The sequence below is a fragment of the Polyodon spathula genome, chromosome 13, assembly GCF_017654505.1.
Source record: "Polyodon spathula isolate WHYD16114869_AA chromosome 13, ASM1765450v1, whole genome shotgun sequence".
In the NCBI taxonomy this organism is placed as follows: domain Eukaryota; kingdom Metazoa; phylum Chordata; class Actinopteri; order Acipenseriformes; family Polyodontidae; genus Polyodon; species Polyodon spathula.
In genome coordinates, this window is record NC_054546.1 from 37,624,197 (window position 1) to 37,635,282 (window position 11,086).

Below are 11,086 nucleotides of genomic sequence, written 5' to 3' on the forward strand. Positions count from 1 at the left end.
TTTGTTTTGATAAAAGGGAGAGTCAAGAGGATCTAAAAAACAATACAGACAACAAAGGTTAAGACTGGTTGGTGGGGAAGGGGACATTTTATTAACTTTTTCCTCAAAGCATCTTCAGATTAATCTGCTTCCCTTTTTTAGCAAAAAAACCAAAACATTTTAATTAGGTTGGATTAAATTATGGGTATATGAGGATAACTTTGATTTCTTTTAACACGCTTTTACAAGTGAAAATATAGGTTTCCTTCAAGAAAACTTAATTTCAAAAGCACTTAGTTTTATCAATGGTTTTGCACCCTAAACTGTTACCAGGAATAAAAACAAGCAGAGTTGATGCAGCTTTTAAACATGATATCCCTTCCTGGTGCCCTTAAGAGTTAATCTCTTGCATAATTAATGATAAACTTTTTGTGTAACAATTCAACTGTTATTTTTAATGGGTTTTTTTTTGTTTGTTTTTTACTATGGGAAACATTTTTATTCTGAAGAAGCCTTGCAAAAAAGTACGGAAGTTTGTATTATAAAAGCCATTTTTTACTAAAAGAGCAGGTTTGAGTTGATATAGGTAGGGGTGCGTTATATATTGCACCGTGCAATATCTAAATACAGAAAAAACTAACAAAAAAACAAATTGGAGTTTGTATTGAAAGGTTGATGTGTTAAAGAAATATCTATTTTCAGTTATGTGATCATGCTAGATGAAGTGAACTGTGCCAGGAGATTTTTATTCCCTTTTTTGCATGCTTTCCCCTTTTTAGCTTTTTCTCTCTTTCTAATTGTGCGCTGTGTTGGACATGTAAAGCTGTAAACATTCTAATACAGGTTATTGTCTGTGTTGAGCTCTGTATCTGTGTAATAAAAAAAAAAGAAAATTGAATATGAAACAGTGAGTTGTCTGATATTATTGTCTAACTGCACCATACTAATTTCTACAGATCATATTCTACAGCATTGCCTATCTTAAGAGTTAGTACCAGGATGTAAGCAAGGGTGATTCTCCAATACTGTAAAATGCTGTATTAAAATCTGCAGTGGCTTATCTGGGGGAAGTACAGATTGGTCAAATCAACTCAAAGTCAAAGTAAGCCATTTTTTCCCCTATAACGCAAACAACCTCATATAGACAACAGCATGATCCTGCACGTTTTAGGTCATTTTAAATCAATCCTTCACTGCTTGATCAACATGTGAACCTTTTGCTATTTGCGTCATATTTCCTAAGGGGTTCTTATTAAAACCGATGTATTTTATTTGAATATGTTTTCCTGAACCTCTGTTCTGAGCTTTGAATGATTTCGTTTCACCCAAGCATCATGCATTATATGCATGCAAATACAGAAGCACAGTTCATCCAAATAAAAGTACATTCCCCTATGAGGAAACTCCTTAAATTTCGCTTTTCATGAATATTAATATTGAAGTATTACAAAGACCTAGCTAATACACGCAATTGAAAATAGTTGAGTGTGTCATGGAATAAAATTATATTTGTGGGACAATGTATTTGACATATAGCAATAAATAATTAAGGGGTTTAATTAATCAGAATGGCAAACTATAGAGACTTTCATTTTAATTTAGAGCGGCTCAGGCCATTTATACACATTTGCACGTAAATAGGTATTTTAATTTCTGTTCTCGGAAAAGATAATGATTTGCTTTTCAATAAGGGAAACGTCTAAGGAAAAGAAGTTGATGTCTGAAATAAAAGATTGACTCGAATGGTGGCAGGTTAGCTGTGAAGACGTGATAAGTGTAACTCCCAACATCAAAGATGGAAAAAATAACAGCTTCCAGCTGTCTATCCTTAAAGAACACACTAAATTGTAATATCCTGGTGTTCTTTGAATAACAGTTTTGTACTGTGTTGGAAGACAATCACGCATTCTTCAAATTGCATGGTTTTCCATTATAGTGAAAGACTATTACATTGGAAAATAACATTCAATCACAACTACAAAGCATCTTCCATGGGTCAGGGTCTGCTCTTCATTGGAAAAAAAATGTAGTAAATCAGTTATTATTGCAAGTATATTGGAAGAGGAATGCGTGTGGGGATCATACAGCTGTCATACTGAGTTATATGAGTCTCTCATTAAAGCTGAGTTACAGGTATTGCCCAGTAAATCTTAACTGGTTCACTGCCACATTGTTAAAACCTCCAGCCTTATTTCAAAAAATACCACTCGTTTTTTCACACATACTTTTTCTTCATGTTCACAAATCTTTCTATCAGAGATGCCCCAAGGTATACTTAGTTGTTGTTCAAAAAATAAATAAATAAATAAATAAAAACACCCCATTCTAGTTTTAAAATATACTTTGTGGGGTCATTTTTGTACTTTGCCATGTTTTGTAAAGAAATATAATTAAAAAAAAAAAAAAAAAACAATATATCAATTACTATAGTTTATTCTCTAATGACGTTATACACTAACAAAGATTTTCTAAAGATACCATATATATATATATATATATATATATATATATATATATATATATATATATATATATATATATAATAAATTATATTTATATTACATATAATTAAAGGGAGAGAGAGAGAGAGAGAGAGAGAGAGAGAGAGAGAGAGAGAGAGAGAGAGAGAGAGAGAGAGAGAGAGAGAATGAATATATTAATTATATCTACTTGTTTTTTGAGAAATATATGTTCATCCTTGTTGCTGTGGGGAGATTGACAGTGGAGTACTAATCTAAAAATGGTCTGTCCCTAGCAGAGGGTACTATTTTTTTTTATGCCGAACACAAAACACATGTGTCAATGCAGGTGAACGTGCAGCTGTCAACTTTAATTAAAAGACCCTGATGGCATTAATAAAAACTCGACCGGCGACTTGTCCTGCCCCTAATTTTACGGATAGGGCATCCTAGTTCCAATCAGGAGGTTATCAGAAGCCCCGGGTTGAGGTAGAACTGCTTCAAAATATTGAATCCCAAATAACTGTTGTGTATCATTTGTGAATTATATATTAAAATGATATATTTTATTAACACATTGTAATTATTATAGACACATTACAGCTCCAGATAACTTTATTTTATTTGAAAACGGGTTTTTACACCCAAGGGGCCTTGTTGAAGAAACGCATCCGGGGGCTAGAGTAAGCGGGGTTTCAGTTTGGAGTCGTGATATGGCGGACAATAGGCATTATGCTGACGAAGGGCTCGGTCTTCTGGAAGGGGAGTTTACGGGGGGCCATAATGTTGAAGACCCCGTAAGTGATGATGATAAATAATTTGTTTGCTGTATTTGTTTATTTATTATTATTATTATTATTATTATTATTGTTAATGTTGTTAAAAACGGCGAATACGTTACAATCCTTAAGCTACATTGACCGATAAACACGTGTTATGTTCACTCTGTAGCTACTGGTATGCTCTGCCGCAGTGCTTACATCATTCTTTAAGATAATAATTAAATACTCTTTAAAAAGCATTAATGTTATTATTTGAATCCACATAAAATATGTATGTTTGCAAGACTAAAGAAAACGAACCCGCAAACCATTCCGGTATACCGCCTTCGCGTTCCGCAGTAACTTATTTTTTTCACGTTTTTCCCGATTTGTGGACTTGCCCAAATTCGCTGGATTAAAGATAAAAATAAATAAAAATTCGTCTGCAGGCAACAGAAGCAGGCTCCGGGTCGCACTTAAACAATAGGGAAGCTGAAAACGAGAAATCATATCAAGAACGTTTTTTTTTCTTTCTTCTTTTTCTTTGTGCTCCACAGGAGTTGGAGGCCATCAAAGCCAGGGTTCGTGAAATGGAGGAAGAAGCAGAGAAACTGAAAGAAGTACAGTATGAAACTGAGAAACATCTGATAATGAGCCCACAAGCAAGCGGTAAGCGATACACACAACCACTACCAGTCCAGATCCTAAACTACTAGAGACGATGTGATAACACACTTGAGTAGGATGCAAAATGCAGTTATGAAACGAGACAAGTTAAACTTGCCGAGTTGTTGTTGTTATTATTATTATTATTATTATTATTATTATTATTATTATTTAGCAGTATGTGCCCTGATATCTCTGATATATACTGTGTTTTTTTTCACCCACGATCACCCTGGAGGTAGACGTTTTCCTCTGGCTAGATAATTTGTTTATAAAGTATGGATAAAAGCTAGCCTTCTTTAAAACGTTGTACATTAACCCATTAATGATTGTCATCATTTAAGGGCAGGCGAATTTGTGTCTTTTTTTTTGAGCATGCTTAGCTGGCAAGTTATACCAATTCTGCATTGGTATAACTTGCCATAATGCTTAACTGTAAAATTGAAGTCTAAGTGTAACTGTCAATTCTGGAAATAGAGCCCTTCATATGCCTTTTATGCCTCAATATAAAATATGAAATAAAGCCTAAAAAGGATACATTGCTGGGTGTATTCCTACCCACAGTGATGGTAAAACTCAATTTTCTATGCTGAGCTTCATAGCCTGCATGACACTTCACTTGACTGCCCTGAAAGTAGGACACAGCAGTTTGTAGCCAAAACAAAGGATTTGCATTTTTTTCTGTGAAGAAATATTGATTTCAAATGTATCATGTTACACAAATACAGCTTGTGTTTATATTTTTTCCATAGAAAATGTAATTTGATGGTTTAAAGTATATCTACAGGTATGTGATATGTAGGAGAAGTACTTTCTCTTAATTTAATATGCATGGGTCTTTAAACTGTAGGTGTGTTCTACCCAATGACTGCTGAAGAGAAGGTGGATGCTGATAACAGATCGGTCTATGTGGGCAATGTAAGTATAGTAGTAATCCAGCCTGGGTGAATGAAGACAGAGTTGGTTTGTGTGTGTGTTATGTAATAATGTTATAATAATAATCATGCATTTTATTAACAAGTTGTGTAACTTTTTTTTACCTATCTATTTTCATTATTGCTCACTTAGATGGATACCAAAATATGTGTTTGCTTATGTTGGGTTAAGGAAGCATGAAGAGCTTCGTTGTATACTTTTTCTTTTTTTGCTTATTCCAATCCCCTCTCAATACCAGCAGCAGCTACTTCAATTATATTTAGACAATTTTTTCCCATTTTAAGGTATTTTTCATTTCCCTTAATTTTGTTCTGCTTGCTAAATCTATCCATTTCATCTACTATTCTCTGATCCTTGACAGTATTTACTGCATCTGCCACTTTTCTTTGACTAAACTTCCTGACAATTTGCCTAATAGAACGGGTTTGTGTTGACCAACCATTTCAATAATTGTATCAATTTATTCTTTTGAAAAATTGACTTCCCTTGGCATACCTGCCATTGTATGTAATTACGAGTTACTGATTTCTCAACGCAGATCGCAAGAGTAACTTGCGATGTGTTTTATGTAAAGTTTGCAGCGACGACCTCTGCGTTCCTCGCAAACACATCGCAGTTGCAGACCTTTTATGAAACGGACCCATGAAATAAAGAAAAAGTGGACACATTAGAAGAGTTTTATTGGGATTATTTACACATCTAAAAAGCAAATACTTTATTTATTATTGGACCAGTGAATACAGCACGAGTTCTCTACAGATGTTAGATGTCCTTGCCTACACACATACATTTTGTATGATAAATTTATTTTCAGAAAATTAGTGTAATTTTTAAAATGAATTTTTTATTTAAATGTTGTTTTTTTTTATTGTTTTAAGGTGGATTATGGATCGACTGCAGATGAGCTGGAAATTCACTTCAACGGCTGTGGTCCAGTCAATCGTGTGACAATTCTGTGTGACAAATTCTCCGGACATCCTAAGGGGTGAGTGCACTGGACAGGAAATTACTTTATTGCACTTGATTATGTGCTGTGCTACATGCAACATCCTGTTAATGTTTACAATTACTAATAAAGGTACACCTTGACACTGGGGAGGCTACCACAAGCTATCATTAAGCAAAGTCAACAGTGACCAACATTTAGGCCAAAACTATTTACTGGCACAGTGAACAGTGAGGTTACTTTGGACTTCAGTGATTTTTAAGAGTTTGGAACCTTTTTTTTTTTTTCCTCCTCTCATTCAGGTTTGCATACATTGAGTTTTCAGACCGGGACTCTGTGAAGACAGCCATGGCTCTGGATGAGACACTGTTTAGGGGTAGAATCATAAAGGTACGTTTCAGGAATAATTTATCTGAAACATTGTGGAAGAAATATATAAAAGGGAATTGCCTTTACTCATTTCCAGCTAAACTTAATGGGTGTTGTAGTGGAAGTCTGTGTATTCATCCTTCAGAAAGCTGTTTGACTTTTATTCCTAGCCATCTAATGCCAATTGTAAGGGTTCTTAACATTCTAATAAAACAGTTTTGTATGAGTACATTTTCAAATATCTCAGACATAGTCAGCAGCTTACTATTGGCTTGCTTTTCTTTTTTCCCCTTCCCACAACAAGATCCTGTTTGCTTTTAAGCTTTAATCTGTCAGGGTTTGTCTTGCAGGTGCTTCCAAAAAGGACCAACATGCCTGGGATCAGCTCCACGGACAGGGGGAGTCAAAGGGGTGGGCGCTTGAGGGGGCGGGGCTTCCGCTCCTCCAGATACAACAGCAGCGGCTACCAGCCAAGACAGCGGGGCCGCTCCTTCAGGTCAGCATTGCCACAGTCGGGGGCTCGGGTGTCCACATGAGGAAAAAGGACACAGGTAAATCCTGCAGGTCCTGACCAAGCCTTTCAAAAGGTGATAACCCCAATTGCAAAGCAGTTTTTTTTTTTTTTGTTTTTTTTTTTTGCAATTTCTTGTTATGAGCTTTGTAACTGATCTTTTGATGCATCTCTTTGGCATGTGCAAGAAAACATAATTGCTGTGCAATAGGAGTGTTGTTGTCCACCCTTTTAATGTATTTTACAACATTTGAGGCATATACAGTAAACTTGTGACCAGCTTGTTCATACAGGGTTACCTGGAGGATCCATATTAGTGACTGATCCACTACCGTAGAATTCCAATTAATTGCTGTGATTGCATTGATAAAGTAAATCAATAATTCTTGTGCTAACTTTACAAAGAGTGCTGTGCCAGTAATGTGTATAATTTTTTTTTTTTTTCATTTTAGGGGAGGTGGAAGAATCCCAACTTGGTATTCTCCTTATTAAATAAATTTAAAATGGAAAAATAAAATGAAAATAAAGAGAAATGTGGATGTGAAGATAACATTGCTATGGTTCATTTATTTTACTGTGTTGTACATTTTCAGAACTACTGTTAATTTTTTGGCATGTTTGCAGGAGCAAGTCTACCACAATTGAAACTGTTTCTTTAGCAGAATGGGATTGGGGGCTGCCTGCTGTTGCAGCATAGCACGCTTTTTCTGTAGATAACTGTACAATCGTATGCCAAATCAAAGACTGCATATGATATATTTCTTTTTTTGGAGAGGGAGGGGTTCAAACTGCTATCAGTAGCCAATGCTAGTTTAAATATGTTTCTGTACTGTAACGAATTGCGGTTGTACGAGAATGTTTTGTCGTTTGTATATATTACATATTAAAGGCTTTGTTTTATTACAAAAATTTTAACTTTCTGTAATAAAATATACATACTAATGATGGGCTACTACTGTAATATTGCTGGGGTGTTACTTTTGTTTGTGTCTAGTCAGAGGTAACCTGCATAGAGACTGAATTACTGATTTGATATGCACATTTTTTCCAGCAAAGAGTTTAGAATTTTTTTTTTTTGGGACCAGATTTATCTTTTCCAAGATTACTTAATAACAATTTAGAATGCTGTCAGTCCCTTTCATTATGGAGATATATTAGCCTATTAGGACACATTTCCTTTTGGTGGTCATAATGTAAAGATCTTACTGTAATTAACATGTGGTTTGTTAAAGGATAACTTCAGCTGACAAACAATCTGTACCTATTTAACTCTGACCCAATAAAACCACAGTATTTAAAATAAAATTACCTTGGTTAATGGAGATCTGCTGGAGTGCTCACTTCTTCAAACAGATTAATAGGCCGTGTGTATGCTTTGTACTGAACTGCAGATTTCATTCTTCGTGAAAGCAAATAAGACTATGGACAAGATTTTATCAGTGTCCTAGCAATCAATCTACAAACTTGCACCATAGGGACAGGTATAAAGTTGGTTTATTTTATTTGAGACTACACACAATAGACAAATAGACTATACATAAAACATTAATGAAGCATAATTAAATTAGGTTATGTACAAATCAGCCGTTATGAAGATTAGAGGAAATAATGGAAGTTGGAGATCATTTTATCAGCATACTTGCACCATCATGGCTGAAACCATGTTATCAAATGCCCTGGAAATGAGAAATCAAAAAATCAGAATTGCACTGGTATATAATTTGAATTATAAATACTCAACTTAGTTGTCCCAAAGATTACATTTAAAAATAAGTTTGACAGTAAAATTCTGGCATTGTTGATGCAGGACCAAACACATGGAACAAAATCTGAGGCTGGAAATAGCACATGGGAACAGCAAACTTTCTTCTTGTAGATCTACTTACTTTGATTGAATGGGATCGCCAGGGTTATAGAAGGGGTTACACATCACATCCGTATATGAGTTATGAAGCTTTCGGAACATCTTAAATTAAGAAACAAAGGGCACAACATTTAAAGTTGTTTTAAATTGTGTGAGACTTCTCTTTGGGGAAAAAAAAAAAAAATCAAGTGTTAATATGTCGCTGCCTAAAATGTTTGTAATTAAGTTGTTATTAAGGAGGGGGTTAGGGGTAGTAGTATGTAGATCCACCACTTTAGATCATAAAATAAACCTTAAAGACTATATCTAGTCAGAAATAAGGTAGACACCAAAGCAGCTATAATAAAAAAATAAATTGTGGAGAAAAATGTGCATATCAAACTATAACACTAGTATGCAGACAGAGAACTTGTATAGTTTGCTTCATTTGTAACTTAATGACTACCACTCAATACAAAGTAACTAGGAAAATGCAATAATGAAAGAAGGTTATATTGGGCTGAAGGGTCCAAGACTACTTTCAAGATTGGTACTGCAGTGTTTTTACAGGACAATAAACAGTTTGGCAAGAAAACCACATACCGGGATTTGTGTTTCAATGTATACCATTTTAAATGAGGTTCCTTGTGTATCAGGTTTTCACAAGCTTAGAAGAACAGGATGTTAAAGCAGTATATACAGTTGGGTGTTGAGGAAAGGAATGGCTGGCAAAACTACGTAACACTTACACTGCGTATCTCATTGTCTCGGAGCGCTGTGTTTGAGGAGTCCACTACAATCACAAACTTTACTTTGGAGTTAGTGACATAACCATATCTTAGCAAGTAGTAAAGGAAGAACAAAGTAATGTTTTGACTGCATATTTATCTTAATAAGAGATATTCAAATGTTGTTTGTTAATGTCTAGGTCTGTTCAGAAACAACAATAATGGAGGGGCTGGAATAAGCTGTGGCAATACCAGCCTAGATGTGCTAAAAAGTTTGGTTCTGTTTCTCACCAACCTTACTCTAATTTAGCTGGAGTCACTACCTTGGCTACCTGAAAATGTTATCAATGGCCATCCAGGATGGCATGGATTGCTGGGATACTGCTCTTATTGAAAAAATATATATATATTCATTCACATGTGTCATAGATTCTCATTCATTTACTAAATCTATAGCCTTTAGGATTAAACTAGTTTAAACCTTAATGTATTTTTAATCTTTGTAACCAGATCAGAAAGACATTGCAAGAAGATGCCCTCCATTAGAGTGCTGTTACTTTAACATTAGCGCGTGTAAGACCACATGTAAATAAATGACCACAAACCGTGCATAGACTACTGCATAAACACTAAACCGAATATTAAGTACTTGACATTCATAGTTAAAGCTTTGGGAAGCATTCTAAACTTCTACAACTTCTGAAAATGTTTAAAAACTAAATTAACCTCCAAACTTTAAATCTGGTTTGAGTGTGCATCGTTTGTAATCCTTCCAAGTTGATTAGCTGAAGGATACACTTTGTAATCTTCGGTTGGATAGAGCAGCCCCAGGTAGAGCTCCCTTTGGTCCACAAGCGCCTTCCCCACAGCCGAGATCTTCTCCTCCACCACATCCAGGGAGGTGTGCACAGTGTAGTGGAACTTCAGCTCATTCTCCGTGGGGATGCTCCGGATGTACAGAGGATAATTCTATTGGAGAAAAAAATCATTGGAACAAAAAATATAAAACCTAACTGCTGCTTTGTAGTCGGCAGCATATTGTGTTTACATATGCAATACATAACAGCTTTGGTGCAATGGTATTCTACAACATATGTAGGGATTGAAACATGGCTCCCATTGCACAGCGGTTTCGTCCATTCCCGGTTTTACTATGAGTTTTCAAACGCAGTAAAACCTGGAATGGTAACTGTAAATTCAGATTTCTGGATCAGTTTTAAATCTTGACGGAGCTGCGCAGTGGACATGGAAGCAGGCTTTCGTGGAGAACAGTAAATACTCGTATTCACAGTTAGTTAGTGCTACATGACTCGAAAGGTAATGCGAATCGACCCAGTACACATCTCTTTAGACTAATAAAAAAAATCAAATAAAAACGAGTTCGACGACAAACAAGACGTAACAACTCTGAGGTTACACCCAACTGTAAGCTTCTGGCTCGTCACATCACCTATAAAGTTATTCGAAGTCGGGCTTGCACCAACAAATACGATTGTTGTACTGCCGCCATAACTTATGTAGATATTCAAATACAGTCAGATTACACCAGTTTATTCCCAAAGAACGCTCTGCTTACCTCTTTTGCGATGACAGCAATACACACCGCCATGTTGGTAACTGGAAGAAACCTCATCATGCGTCACCTGGTATTACCACGAAACACCCTGATCATGTGATGTTATGTTTTTAGCTCTTTACAAATAAATCTTTGGAAGTGGCAGAAAGCAATTGTGTACAGTATTTTTTGTTTTTCTTGATAGCAAAATAACGTTGTAGTCTACTTATAGGTTTTGTTGCCATAATATTGCTTATTTTATTTTGGTTATACTTGCATTACAGATTTATATTTATAGTCTTTTTTAAATTAAATTGAATACAGATATATCTG

At 35.3% G+C, this 11,086-nt stretch overlaps 2 protein-coding genes across 7 annotated transcripts; one reads left to right on the top strand and one right to left on the bottom strand.

Moving 5' to 3' along the window:
• The first annotated feature begins 2,713 nt into the window (after nt 1-2,713).
• On the top strand, nt 2,714-7,949 carry LOC121325622 (polyadenylate-binding protein 2-B-like). Of its 6 annotated transcripts, XR_005951357.1 has the most exons (8): nt 2,714-2,927; nt 3,088-3,235; nt 3,757-3,868; nt 4,716-4,783; nt 5,680-5,786; nt 6,050-6,137; nt 6,467-6,703; nt 7,080-7,949. XR_005951357.1 is itself a non-coding variant. In XM_041268435.1 (7 exons), exons 1-6 carry the CDS (start codon nt 3,152-3,154, stop codon nt 6,650-6,652), a joined length of 645 nt encoding a protein of 214 aa, XP_041124369.1. In that variant the 5' UTR covers nt 2,934-3,151; the 3' UTR covers nt 6,653-6,667; nt 7,080-7,949. The 6 variants fall into 6 exon arrangements, 2 of the variants coding, with proteins under 2 accessions (XP_041124369.1, XP_041124370.1); XR_005951359.1 differs by lacking the exon at nt 3,088-3,235 and having other exon boundaries at nt 2,715-2,927; XR_005951356.1 differs by lacking the exon at nt 2,714-2,927 and having other exon boundaries at nt 2,934-3,235.
• Nucleotides 7,950-8,111: 162 nt separating this feature from the next.
• trappc2l (trafficking protein particle complex subunit 2L) lies at nt 8,112-10,882 on the bottom strand. The gene is made up of 5 exons (XM_041268438.1): nt 10,775-10,882; nt 9,995-10,167; nt 9,220-9,307; nt 8,514-8,593; nt 8,112-8,303 (listed from the first exon to the last, which is right to left on the bottom strand). The coding sequence occupies exons 1-5, from the start codon at nt 10,832-10,834 to the stop codon at nt 8,258-8,260; spliced, it is 447 nt and encodes a 148-aa protein (XP_041124372.1). The 5' UTR covers nt 10,835-10,882; the 3' UTR covers nt 8,112-8,257.
• Between the last annotated feature and the right edge of the window lie 204 nt (nt 10,883-11,086).

Bases quoted from the DNA above. Each gene is read 5' to 3' on its own strand.
- LOC121325622 (XM_041268435.1), top strand. From the start codon at position 3,152: ATGGCGGACAATAGGCATTATGCTGACGAAGGGCTCGGTCTTCTGGAA. The intron at 3,869-4,715 runs GTAAGCGATACA...TTTAAACTGTAG, and splicing joins AATGAGCCCACAAGCAAGCG to GTGTGTTCTACCCAATGACT. The intron at 6,138-6,466 runs GTACGTTTCAGG...TTTGTCTTGCAG, and splicing joins TTAGGGGTAGAATCATAAAG to GTGCTTCCAAAAAGGACCAA.
- trappc2l (XM_041268438.1), bottom strand. From the start codon at position 10,834: ATGATGAGGTTTCTTCCAGTTACCAACATGGCGGTGTGTATTGCTGTC. The intron at 8,594-9,219 runs GTAAGTGTTACG...TCTTAATTTAAG, and splicing joins GAGACAATGAGATACGCAGT to ATGTTCCGAAAGCTTCATAA. The intron at 8,304-8,513 runs GTAAGTAGATCT...TCTCATTTCCAG, and splicing joins GGCGATCCCATTCAATCAAA to GGCATTTGATAACATGGTTT.